The sequence below is a fragment of the Melozone crissalis genome, unplaced genomic scaffold (assembly GCF_028551555.1).
Source record: "Melozone crissalis strain CALT ecotype California unplaced genomic scaffold, PUWL_Pcris_2 ptg000023l_1, whole genome shotgun sequence".
Classification (NCBI taxonomy): Eukaryota; Metazoa; Chordata; class Aves; order Passeriformes; family Passerellidae; genus Melozone; species Melozone crissalis.
Window position 1 is genome coordinate 30,549,186 of NW_026535801.1, and position 14,191 is coordinate 30,563,376.

At 42.9% G+C, this 14,191-nt stretch overlaps 1 protein-coding gene across 1 annotated transcript in view; it reads right to left on the reverse strand.

Moving 5' to 3' along the window:
• SEMA5B (semaphorin 5B) overlaps positions 1 to 14,191 on the reverse strand; it is a 201,912-nt gene that overhangs the window by 98,002 nt on the left and 89,719 nt on the right. Inside the window, exon 6 of the mRNA XM_054278238.1 lies at positions 2,827 to 2,872. Coding sequence (XP_054134213.1) covers positions 2,827 to 2,872 — 46 coding nt within the window. The remainder of the gene's footprint in view (positions 1 to 2,826; positions 2,873 to 14,191) is intronic.

The window sequence follows — 14,191 nt, forward strand, 5'->3', positions numbered from 1 at the left end:
AGACATGAAACAGATTTTGTTTAAAAGAGATGCTAAAAATTATGGGAAGAGTATCCATTTTAAAACGGTGCTTTTTGACTGCTGCATGAATTTGAATGCTACATGCCAAAGTTTCCAATATTAACAGGTGCTTTTGGATACCCCACCTCAAGATGCTGATTTTCAGTAATTCTTTAACAAGGTGCTTCAATTTTGGCAAGTAAAAGAGGTAGAGAAAATCACAAATTATCCCCAAAATACCTGGGCCATAACTTCCTTATGGATACAAAGAAGAAGATCAGCCAGAAATGTTTTACACAAAAGTATTAACCACCACAGAAGTTCTCATGCAACTAAAACTCATTTGGTGAAAAGCTTCATGGGTTCCAAATGAAATTTCTGGAACACATGTCGGAAACAAAGAGAGGAGAAGGAAAAATCTGTGAGAAGTTGGGACATTTGGTTCTGTGGAGCAGGAAATGAGCTTGTTCTGTTTCAGTTTTTTCCTCCACTCCACCTTCTAGTTCTCATGTAAAGATTAGTGCCTTGGAGAGATCTCAGAAGAACCAAAAGAAAATTCTAAATGAGGAGGAAACATTAACACATGGTAGAGCAGATGAGAGATAAGAAAGAAAGAGAATTGACCCCTTATTATAAAGGGGCCCAAGAGCTGACACATCCCAAAGTGACCTCTCTCCTTTCACTCTCTTAAAATCAAAATCCTTCTATAGGGTAATGCTGTCTTTTTTACACAATTCTTAATCAACAACTTCCTAGTTAATACTAAATTTTGTCTTTTAGTTTACTGCAATTCTAAGACAGTAACTTCCTATCTGAACCACGTGGCATGCCTCTTTCCCACAGGAACTGTGCAGCCTCAGGATACAGCAAAAGAACACTTAGGAAAAACAGCTTTATACTTCATCAAACCATGCTTAGAGGGGTACATTTCTCTCACTGCCAGGCTTTGTGCCACAGCCAGCATATCCTGATGTCTCTCTCCATAGACCACACTCCTCATGTTTCTGCCCTCACTTTGTGGAAGTACAAATGCAAGGGAGCAGATACCTGTCAGCACAAACCTGCACTGTGAAGCAGATTTAGCACCACTGGCAGGATGACAATGAGGTTTCATGAGCAGAAATAAATCAGAATACAATCTCGAGATGAAAAACTATCCCAATTCAGGCCCGGAAAGATCCACACTGTATTTTATTTACAAGCAAAGAGGAGATACAAAATGCAAATTGACATTGTGATTATTTCTTGAAGTGCACTCTCACCCCTATAGAACTAAATGCAAGTTCCTTGCATTTCTTGTCTCACTTTCAGATCTGACCTTTAAAATGATGCATGGTAGAGGGAAGGTGGTGCCTTTAAAAAGCATCATGAGCTTTATGGAGTCAAGCCAAGCAGCTACTTAGGCAACCATTAGGTTGGGAAACAATCACTTCCATCATTCCCAACACGTGTGTCAACATAATTCCATGCTCTCTTTGTCATGCAAAAAGTCTTGGCAAAGTAACCGGATACACCCAGAAAGCAGGAGCGGACTAAGCTCATTATGTTAACCGGAGATCCTGCAGCAGCCTCCAGTGCCATAGAAGGAGACTTCCCATGTTTTGCAGCATAGAAAAGGAAACTCACTGCACTGAAGAGGGCCAAGCCTGGCTTCAGAAGTGTGTGAGGGAGATTCACAATTGGGTTTTGTGGAAGGGGATGCCTGACAAGCAGCAGAGGCTGTGTCAGGCAGTGTGATAACAGGCGTTGCAGAAGGTATGACACCTCTCATGACTACGAACTTCCCTCTCCTGTGTGCTCACTGGAAACCTTCCAGCCATGCTAATGCAGCTCTGCAAAAGGGAAGGCACTGCCAAATGGGAGTAGCAGCTTCTCTAACTCTTTATTGTTGTCATTGGTAACTCTGCGCTTTGTTTTCCTTTTAAAGAAAGATTCAATGCATTTTACAACCATTAAACATCTTTTCTTCTCTCCAGCTATACTTGTAACTCTTACTAACAGCAAAAGGCTTGTGCACATCAGAATGGCTGGCAATGCTACTCTAATGGCTTCTTTGTGTGGTCAGGTACAGGAGCAAGGCCTCTCAGCCTGTCTGAAAAAATGCTGAATGCTTCTTTGGTGATCCAGCAACTATAGAAGATGGTAAGTATCCCAGAGCATAAGTGTTAATTTATTTAAAGATAAGCAGCTGGTGTTTTCATTAACAATTTTTGCTGCATCCTTCAATTCCAGATTCAGTGCAGTGAGAGTAAAGTCCTAATAATGCTGGATATTTTCAAGTGCTTTCAAACTTCAGCTGTTCTTTCTTGGTAAAGGCAATGGTAACATGCATTTTTCAACCCCTTTTGCCTCTTGAATGCTTGCAAGTCCAATCATGGTTTTAGTAATGCATTTAGCAACACATAGCTCCTAAACAATCCATGTTCACAAAGGCCTGCAAGGGCTAAAATGAAGATGGATGAGAAGAGTAAAACCTTCTCCAGCATGTTACTGACATCTCTAAAGAAAGCCAAGGATTTCTACTGATTGTTTTGTTTAAGCCTGTATCAGTCACACTACATGCTTTCTTCCTTAAGATGCCAAATTTTTGGCAGACGCCATTACCACCCAAATACTTGAGAATCAAAACCAGACAGCACCATCCAAGTGGGCAAGTGTAGCAGAACCCTTTTCCCAGCATCATCACTGGAGTGGGAACAAGCATTTGGTTCTGATGCATCACTTTGGGCAAATTTACACTATATAGGCTTCTGAAAATGTACATCAAATATTACAGAACTTTCATTAACAAGTCAAATAAAATAAGAGAATAAAAAGTGAACATACCTGAATAAGAGAAACGTTGTGTAGACTAAGTCTGAAGAGGTAGTTCCTGCATGAACAAGCAGAAAAATTACAAACTATTAGGCTACCAAGGAAAGAAGGGAAAAATAATTAAAGCAAGTAAGAGTTTTTGGTCATTCATGTCTACAAACAAAAGGTTTTCCTGGACTCCTCTCCACAGAATACAATAGCAGTTATATGCTTGTTCACTGACTTGTTTATCAGTATCTTAGTGAGCCTGGTAACAAAGTTCTGAGCAGGTCCTAGCATTAAATATTCCAGAATCCATACTGAAGAACCACAGTGAAATCCCAGCCACAAAGGGTCATTTGCAAACTCTCAGCAGGCTTTAGTTGAGGTCCGTATGGGCTGCAGTCATGTTTTTCACTGAATTCTGAGAAAACTGGGATTGGACAGAAGCCAGCTGGAGCAGAGCTGACTTCCTACTATGCTCCCCCAAGCATGTTCTTGTGGGAATTCCCATTCAGGACTTCGTGGAAGAGAAGAGAGCAGATACTTCTCAGTGAAATATCTCTGCACAGAAAATCAGCAGGGAAATCAAGGCAGTGACTGCAGATATTCCCAATCCTCCTGTCATTGTCTCTTCATGGGCAAAGCAAGGGAATTTCTGACAGAAGTCACTGTAGCATGAGGTACCACATATCAGCTGAGCTCCTGTCACCCTTCTAAATGTTCATATTCCATCACAAATAGGAGGCAACACATATTTGCATAAAGATCTACAGATAAGGCTTAGTTAACATGACTTATCTCACATTTTTGCTTGCTAAGACAATGCAGTCACCAGGAATCAGCTGACATATTGAGCCATACGGACTGGATTGTGTGCTTGAGGCTTTTGGCCACATCTAACTTCATATTTTTGCATACCATCTGTCACAAGGTCTAAAGAGCTGTAATCCTTTTCCAACATCACCACAATCTTCCAGAGAACACACATTTATGTCATACATGGTGAATTGAACCATACTTCTGGAAGTGGCTCTGTTTAAGTGGCAGAAAGTGCAGCTTTGATGATATAGGTTCATCTGCTCTAGAAATGTGAGTATACAGACATTCCCCCACCTAGTAAAAATGCAAGTTCCAGTCCTAGGCCAGTTACCAGAGAGGAAAGATCCTGTAGTGATGAAATGGTGCTAAGGACTCTTCTGAAGGGCCTTCTGTAGGGTCAGTACAGCAGCACAGCCTGACCAGGCAAAAAAAGAAATTCAAACTTCTCTAGTGAGAGATTCATATGTGGGTCACCATGACTGCAACAAGGCTTGGGCAATTTTTCCTTCTCCTGTTATGTATCACTTGTGTACCATCTAAGCCATAAGCATGGAGTTGTACTTGTCTCAGTTCTATAAATAAATCAAGATCTCTCAAATGCTGCTGACTGTTAATAAAGAAGGATGGGGACAAGGATGATGGGGAACTTGGGATGTTGAACTCCTGATACCAAATCTTCAGCTGATATAGCTCTGACTTGCTGTTGACTTGCACCATTGTATTCTGTACTGGAACTTGTTACTCAGAGAGGAATGAGACCCAATAGCAGTGTCTGAAGAAAATGTATCAGTGATTATTATACCTCCTGTAAGTACACAGAGAAGTATACAGACACAGAGGAAATCTCCATCCTTTCTCCTAGTTCTGTCACTGAAGATCCAGCAGTTCTTTTGTACAGTCTGAAAACCTATTCTGTCTCAAAGGGCTGCATACTTTCCCCCCAAAAATTGTTAACTCTTTAGCACCAGACTTAAATAAAGGTGTATGCAGCAGACCAGAAGCAGTACAGCTACACACAGCTAAAATTTCAAAATGAAGCTAAATTCTCATCCAGTGACAGATCTGACCACTCCCTTGGAACACCACATACCTACTCACACCAAAATATTAATGCAACTCTAGGACATGAGATATCATGGAATAAGCCTTCTGCCGGGAAAGGCCTCCAATCTTACAATACCCTCAGGAAAAAAGTTCCCATAACTAGGGACTTGAAGTTTCTGTCCTGTTGTTAAGCATGCTATTTAAATGCATTGATTTTGGAAGTCTTATAATGCAGATTTCAGCTCCTTGTTCTAGGCTTGCAAAAAGCTGGACAGTTTGACTAGGTAATAAGTTTTAATATTAGGGTTTTTTTTTCTTCCCTGAAAGCACTGCAGAGCAAATTCAACCAAAATATCTTTAATGAAAAAGACATATCCAAAGGACACAATTTTCATTCCACTCAGCCAAAACAGATGCAGACAGGGATAGTGTCCATTTCAATAAAGCCAGTCTGTTCTCTCAGTGACTGCTGTGTAGCACCTGGGCAAAGCCACTCGGGTGGCTGAGACCTGAACCAGGCAGGAACATAATAATGCTAATGTGAAGAGCACAATGATCTTCCAAAAGCTTTATACTAACCTTAGCTCTCTAAGCCTGACCTTGGGGCTTTCTTACAGAAAAGAGGGCTTCCCCATGTTTTTTATCAGCTTGCCTCACCTGGTGTCTGTACAGGCACTGGCAGTTTCTCTTTGTTTGTTTGATCCTTCTCACATCTTACAGCAGCAATACAAACACCTGTAGGCAAACCAGGCTATCAGACCCCTCCTGACTCCAGCTGACCTGCCCAGCTAGAACTGACTAATCCATAATTAATAACATGCTCTTTTAACCATACTTGTTCTGTAAAGCTGTACCAGGAGTAAAATGCCAAAGGAAAACATCTGCTGAATCAGACAGTGCCATTTTTATGAATTGCATTTTAACTGCAATTTCAGTCCAAGAATGAGCAAGATCTCTGAATGACAGGCATGGTTTAGTGTAGCTAGAATTGCCCCATTTGTGTCCTTCTTTTCTGCTTGTGTATGAAGTTATGTCTGTTTAATACCTTGCTGAACTATAATTCAGAGCAGCTGAAGGAGTATGATTAAGAGGTATATAAGAACACTGAGATCTCCACATGAATGCATGAGGTACCTTCCTGGCCTTTTTTTTTTTTCTGTCTTTTTCTTTCCCTCCCATGTTCTCTTGTAAGTGAATGCTGGTTAATTCCTTTCCCTCCTAAACTGAACCCCCTGTACTAGGCCAGATGAGCAATGGCCTGGTGCAGCCAGGATATTCCAATATCCTCCTGCTTCTGTATAAAAAGCTGGTGCACAAATTTGGAGGGATAGGACAGCCTTCTTAATTTCTGTCCTAAAAGATCACAAAACTTCACAGTATTAAACCCAGATTTTGTTTTACCCCAGATGTGGCTGCATTTCAGCCATCTCCAGAGCAAATGCCAACACTCTTGAGTACTCTGCTACAAATGACATTATGCCTCAAACTACTAATTATTATTACAACTAACCTTATTTTTCATAAACATCAGTGCCTTTTTGAAAATGCCCATGTTAAACAGTAATGCCCTGAAGTTTCAGGCAAGGATGAGGTTTTGTTGCTCTAAGACAGAGTGGGTTGATGATGGATCCTCTGGAGACTGATTCCCGGCCAGTGCCTGTTCAAACAAACTGAGGGCAGATCTTCTCTGTCACCTCTGACTGCAGTGGGTTGCTATTCCCCAGCTCAGATATACAAAGTTAGCTTCTGTGAAGTCTGTCCTGCTCTTTTAAACTTAGGCTTAAAGAATTTGCCATCTGGATATATAGAGAAGAGAGAAAAAGATGCACCACTCTTATTTAAATTCAAAGCATAGATTGAGCAATTTAGCCAGCATCACAGAATATATCTGCAGCACAACCAAGAGAAGATCTCCTGGACCATTAGTTTATGTCCTAGTTAGGAGAATAACTTGCACCCAAAGTTGGGGCACAGCATGTAAACCTGTGCTGAAGTGTCATTTACACTGTTGAGTAGAGGTTGAATTACTTTCTTAACTGAGAGCTCTATCCTGTGTGCATATGAACAGAGTCAAGCTGCAGCAGAAATCCTTTAAATGAAAGTATTTGTTAATTGGCTTAGTAATTTGTATTTGGCTGCTTGTAAAATGATTAAGTGCTCACTGTGCCTGGTACCACAAAACACACATACTAGAGCAGCAAGAGAGCAGCTGAGATTTGGTTCAGGAAAGGGTGTGGAAGAATATACCCATGTAAATCTGTTTGCCATGACAGTTCCAAGTCAAATCTGCTTCTTAAGTATTTATTTCATGTAGCCAATAGCACCTTGGGTGAACTTTGTAACACGGTGCCCATGCACTTGTTCACACGTTGCCTGGCCTTGAAAAAACTTACTTTGAAGGCAGAGCACTTTGGCTGTGATGCCACTGAGCAATAGAGATACAAGGCAAATTTAAGCCTTTCTATTGGGAAGCCACATAATAAGAGTGCCTGAACAACAACAGAGACCCTTCCTCTTAGGAGCTCTGAAACCATAAGCATTGCAGCATGCTTCAGTCACTCATTCAGGCCTCCTCCTCAGTGCCTCTTTTCAGGCACCACATCTGTCAGCACTGTACTGGCTGATTAAAAGGTGCTTCTCCTAATTAAGAGAGAGAGCAGCTTTTCAGTTCTGCAGTTGATGGACTGATCATTCATAAATAAAAGGCTATCCTAGCTTCAGATGTTTTTTGCTATTTAAATGAGTGAGGCTTGTTCACATTTTCTAACTCCTCACACACCAAGTAGGTAAGAAAACCTCTCTATATTTCAGAATAACCCCTGCTATCAAATTTGGAGCCATGACAGCCCACATGCTGACCACGACCAGAACCTCTCAGGACTTGGACATGCACACAGAAACGAACAATATGCTGCCTTAACTCAGTCTCTATCACTACCTTACATCTGCTCATTTGTTGCTACTTCCCTCCACCTTACAGGGTAGGCTGTCTTAAGCTCCCTCTCTTTCTAGGCAATTACTCTGCAAGTAGAAGCAAAGCCAACAGAAGCTGATAATAATGTTTGATCATGCATGAAAAACACACATTGAGAGAATGTTGTGGTTTAACCCCAGACATGCAACCACTCACTCACTCCCACCCTCCTCTGTGGGACTGGGAGGAGGATTGGGAAAAGGTAAAACCCACAGGCTGAGATAAGAACTATTAATTAATTGAAACAAAGTCAATTGTTGTTGTTGTTACAATAAGAATGAGAAAGAGGAATAAAGCCCAAGAAACACAGGTGCTGCACAATAAAATTGTTCACCCCATCCTGCCCAATGCCCAGCCCATCCCCCAGCAGCAACTGGCCCCTTCTAGCCAACTGCCCCAGTTAATGCATGATGTTCCAGGGTATGGGATATCCTTCTGGCTAGCCCAGGCCAGCTATCCTGGCCACCCTCCTGGCTTCTTGTGCATCTGCTCCCTGGCAGAGCATGGGAAACTGGAAAGTCCTTGACTTAGGATAAGCACTGCTTAGCAAAAACTAAAACATCAGTGTCTTACCAACATTATTCTTATACTGAATCCAAACCACAGCCCTTTACCAGCTATGGAGAAGAAAATTAACTCTATCTCAGGCAAAACCAGGACAGGAAAAGTTGAAAAGAACGGAGTGAAGAGTTACTCTCCCTTTTGGGGACTAATATTGCACTGCTCCCGTCATGCAACACAGCCTGGGTGAGGAACTGGAGCCTCAGATGGGCTCATGGTGCTCTGGGAAGAGGTTCCTTGTGAAAATAAAATAAAATAGACTATTTCAGTAGAGAAATGCTTCCTAATGCTCAGTCAGCACCTTCGCTGTCACACTTTTGAACAATACCAGTGCATCCTATCACTGGATGCCAGGGAGAAGAGATCTGCATTTCCCTCTCAGTTCCCCTCCTCAGGGTGAGATTGTGCTGCAGTCAGGGTCCAGGTCTGCAAGAGGGTCTCACAACTGTCACAGAGTAGATAATAAGAAAAACAATTAACAGAACTTTAGTCCTTTGGGTGATATGAAACAAGACACAGAATTATGCATATGACAACTAATGCTCCCTTCTGGCACTCCTGGAAGCCACGTGCTGGGGCTGAGCCTCGGGCTAGGAGCCAGCAACTCCTGTCAGCTCTTCCTATCCTTGCTCCTGGAGGCCTTAGATATACTTTGTACTTCCACACTACATGGCAAACACAGCTTAGTCATGCCTCATGACTCCCAAGGAGCTGGTTAGTCTCATTGCCCCCCTTACACTAATGGAGAAAATGAGCCAGAGAAAGGTTAAATGACCTTCTCCAAAGCACACAGCAAGGCAGTGATGGAATTGAGATCAGACCCCAGGGCTCCTGGCTACCAAATCTCATGCTAGATTAACGCACAGTGCCTGCACGCAGGTCCAGCTGTGGCTGAACTTTTCAGATGGTTATCCACATTTCGGAGCTAGCCAACCATACCAAGAAACCCAGCTCCTGAAGGATGATTCTGGCCTTTGCTTTCAGAAGGAGTTAATTACATGCCTGGTCCAGAGTGCGATGTGACAATCTGTTTGCAAATGTTACCCCAGTGGTTTATTTGAAGCTCCTGGCAAACACTTGCTGGAGAAAAGTGGAGGACCAGCAGCTACCCTACAAGCTGGATCCTTATTCACCAGTAATTTTGTTTCTATTGAAGAAAAACTTGTCCAATACATCATTCTTCCTCAAAAATCAATAGATGTACAACAGAGAACCATACTAAATGGCAGACAGTAATATGATGCAGTTGATGTATGAAGCATTGCTTTTCCCAATGCAACTTTTCTCGGTTATAAATTCAGCTGGAGCTAGAGAAACAACCTCTTAGAAGAGGATCCTTATGCAGGCAGCATATAATTTGTATTAAACAGCTTCCACATCAAGCCAGGGGCTCAGCTACTGTCTCTGTGTGGCACTGAAGCCCAGTTAGTACTTCTCTGTGGAAACAAGGATGAAATTCCTCTAGATTGCATTCAGTGGAAAACTACCATCAGCTTTAATGGCACAGGGCACATGGCACAGCTATGCTCCTCTAGATGCTGCATATTCAGGGCCAACTCTAGGAAGAGTCAAAAGAGGCAGACACAGCTGCAGAGCAGGCAGGACAACAACAAAGCTGAGGCACACTTGGGCTATGCCAATATGCAGAAATCTAGATAGATGGATGCTGCTGGGGAAGGGAGAAGCAGAAAGGGGATTGGATTTTGGATTTACAGCCTTGCCCCCTCTTCCATCAGCTTGCAAAGGGAACAGCAAGTTGTCTCTGGCCCTTCTCTTTCCCCAGGGCAGGAAAGACAAAGCCTCACTGCAAAATGATTCCACATCTTTGGGGGTTATAGTATTTGCTATGCTCCTGAGACACTTTAAAGAATGGGGATTAGGATTTTCTTTTTGTGATATTGTTTGAATATATTTATCAAATGAGGGCAAATTTCCTTTTTTTGTTTTGTTTTGCCATATTTTCTTCCCTCTTTTTCACTAGATGAGTTTCTTTAAAACCTCAGAGAACTGAGACAAATTTTCAAAGCGCATGTGTGGGTCTGTTCTTATTTTTCTGGAAGAGCGACTCCATCTCTCAGACCATCACATATTATCCCACATGCCACCTCAAGTCTTTTTTGACATGTGGCTGACAGCTCCTCTCTTCCTCTCTCATCCAGCTGCACCTTTATATGGTCCCAAGACACACAGAGACCTTTGCTCTCCTATTTGCCCATCATTTCAGTAAGTCACAACATAAAATTCCTCTTCTTCTGATGCACTGATTATTGTTCAAATCTCCCCTGGCAGCCTCCCCACCTGGCTGCTTAGGCTGATAAACATCCTCAGTTCTCTGGATGTATTCAACATGACTTGTATGTAAATACTGATGGACTTGGCTGGTGAGATGAAGTTATTGCCCAACAATCCCTTCTCTTTGCTGGGATTTTATACCTCTGCAGTGGCACAGAACAGTAGGCTTAGCACCTAAACATCTGGATGTAAAGTGGTATGTAAACCACTGTGGTGAGCCATGCCATACAAAACTGACACATCTCTACCTTAACCTGAGCAAGAGAAAGTATTCTCAGCAATGCAGAGGAAAATTGCTCTGCAGCCCCATTCTGTGATGCTGTAGAACACATTATGTCCAAGTCTCCAAGGCTTTTGCCAAAGTATCCTGACCTTGTGTTTACACCCATCCCACTCTCAGAAATGCAATCTTCAAACTTAATTATTCTCAGTGCATTACTAAAGCAAGTGAGCCTCTCATGGGTGGCTGCTTTCGTGATAGGGTATCACCAATTTTCATTTTATCTGGAATATGAGATATTTTTCTAGTGAGGCCTGCAATTTGCTGTGTAAAGATGCTTCCTATCAGTCTGTGCTGCACGAAGATTGCCTTTCACACAGCACTGGCTGTGCAGGCACTGGCTGTGAAAGTGCTCAGCCCCACAGCACTGCTGAGGTCACTTGCAGAGAGCTGGGTGGTGCTGCCTTGCAGGCAATTTGAAGGAGCAGCTGTTTTCCCTGCTGACAGAGATGACAGACCAGAGCCTGCCACTGCCTCACCCTCTTCTCCATGTACAATATTAATGTGCAAAACTGCCCCTTTGCCCTCCTACAGCTGCAGCTTCTTCTGCACAGTCATCCTTTCCAACAATCTGACAGTGTTGCAGTATAGTATTTTATTTGATTTATTTACTATGAGCTAACTAAAATTCATGTTATTTGCTTGAAAAAATGCACAAATTTTAACTAAGAAAAAGCCAAAAGCCACTTTGAACAAAATTTGGGCCAGGCTTTAAACCTCCGAGAATTCCATAATTACAAAAACTATCCTTCATTCTTTCCACACCTTTTCCCCTCCTCTCCAAAGGATTTAAGTCAGGAACAGCATAGATTTAGGGTATGCCAAATTTACACTGGTTGCAGACCAGAAGAGGAAAGCAACACTATAGGTAAAAAAAGGACACCCCAGTGAGGCTTCACCCTCCACAATTTATACAAGGGCTGAGCTGACCTCACCTGGCAGAGTATCAGAGAGGAAAATCTCCCTTTGAACTATCCCAGGCTCAACCAAGGAGGTTAAAACCTGCACTTTAAATCACACTTTTGTTCCCTTTGTAAAGAAACTGTGCACCCCAATTATGGATTTAACTAGCTGCAGTGTCTAATGACAGCTTTCTCACCTTCACCACATTCTTTACGTCACAGGTCAAGCAATGCCTTAAAATAAAAAACGTGGTCCTTTGAAGGTTTCTGTTAATTTCAGAGACTGATTTGGGGATTTTTTTCCCCCTCACATCACCATGTTATCTGCCCCTCTCCAGTCTATGATACAAGGATGCATCTTTAATTAGAGCATTCTTTTGTCTGATAGGAAAAATCGCAGTGAGAAGGAAGGCATTTGTTTCTCTCCATTTCTGTGCACTAGCGCTTTCAGCTGCCCACCTATGATCAGGATGTAATCAAAAAAATTATCATGCTCTTTGCTTGCTCATGTGCTCATTAATACCTCTACTGGCAAGGTAATTTCTCAGCCCAATGTGACTTAGCAGGGGGTAAATCTGGCGTAAGACTGTGCAAAAATAGCCCAAAGCCACCAGAAATTGTTCTGTCCATTTGTTTCAGAAAAGAACTGAGAAAAATCCTGTAGTCAGATGCTAACAGGGACCAATGGCACACCACTCGTGGCTGTTTTAGGGCAGGCCTATGGACTACACAGATGTTGGCTGTGCCCATGTGGTTGTGCCCAATGCTGACTTGTGTGCATGTGAGTCTCTCTGTGCTATAAGATACTTGACTTTTCTGGCCATGCTGAAGTCACATTTTCCCAGTGTTAGTGCATGGGACTCCCAGGCTTTCGTGAACACTTTGCCTCTTTGGAGAGGCAAGGCTAAGAACAAGTGATTGAAATACCAATACAAGACTAAGGGGTCCAAATTACACCTCTGCCATGGATTTTCTGAGCCCAGAGAAGAACTTTGGCTCTGTCCACATTAGTCAAGTGCAGACTGAGGTTGTGCAGATCTTGACTGGTATCTTCAGAAAGTGCAGTCTCACTGCAGGAGTAGCTGTGTTAGGTGCAGTACTGCACTGCTTTTCAGATATGCTTCACATATTCATGTGCCACAATATCATAGCCTTTTCACAGGGCAAGGTGGCTCTTAATCCCTCTTGGCCTTGGATTCCAATCCACAGTGTGAAATTATTAGTGCTTTCTTGCCTCACTGAAGCCCTGTGAGAACAAATGTTGGTGAGGGGCCCTGATCATTTAGCAATAGTAAGTATTGCTGACAGATTTTATACTCTGTGGATCTGTGGAACTACTCAGACCCAACTGGTGCCACTGAATTTCCTGGTTTGCAAAACATTTTTTGCCTAGGCATTATCTATGGAGACTTAAGGGTTTAGTGCAGCCCAGATGTGGACAGGATTGAATGTGCCCAAGGGTAAGAGTGATATTTTCTGACAAGCACAGGTTTTGAGCATTTTACTGCAGTGCTCTGGAGCATTCTGCCAAACAGGCAGGAAAGAGCCTGTGGTCGGCCACAAATCTGCATGTAACCTGGTTCCTGACAGAATAATCAATCATACACCAGAGACTTTCAATAAACTCAGGGTGCCAAACCTGCTGGCTGAGGGTCCTAGAATATATTTACAATTTACCATATTTCTGCAAGCTGCAACTTGAAGGAACTCTTTTGGGACATCAGTCATGCTACACAGCCTTCAGCTCCTAAGCCTACATGATCCAGACCTTTTTCAATGCTTTTATACAGCCAGAAGCATAATAGTCAGAAAACGGTGTGCCTAGGCTGCTTCCCTAAAACAACACTTGAAATTTCACACAGCACCTTCCCTGCTCCCCAAACCAACCATATTGATGCTCCATCCCCGGAAGTGTTCAAGGCCAGCTTTAGTGGGGCCCTGAGAAACCTGATCTAGTGGGTGCCATATTTGTCCATGGTGGGAAGGCCTATTAACCCAGGCCTTTCTATGACTCTGTGATATCGCCTCCCTTGCACCTATCTACTTGGCAGTAACAGGCACATTCAGATCAGCTCTAAATCAAGTATGAAAATCACCTCTGTCCAGCATCAAGGCTTGCATCACCTGCAGCTAAGCAGTTTTACATTTATTGCTGAGAAGTCTGGCAGTCCATAATGATGTGCACTTTACTTGCCAGTTCTGAGTCCCTGATGCAGCTTTTGCTCCCTCCTCTCTACCTCTGGGCTCTTGTTGGTTACAGCCAGTTGTGACAAGGGCTCCTGGGCTGCACTTCCCTGTGTGACAGCCACGAGGGATGATCCTTTCCCATCTCCTGATGGAGCTGACAGCCCTCTTGGCAGGCAGAACAGTGAGGGCTTCTGGCCATGATGTTTTCTGGCTGGTTTCCCTCAGTAATACCTCCACTCACTGTGAATGGCTGACCCTTGTAGCCCTGCCTCTCGCATCAGCTGCCTCACCAGGCTATGGCCCTGAGCTCACACCCCTGTAGTTTCCTTCTGGGAA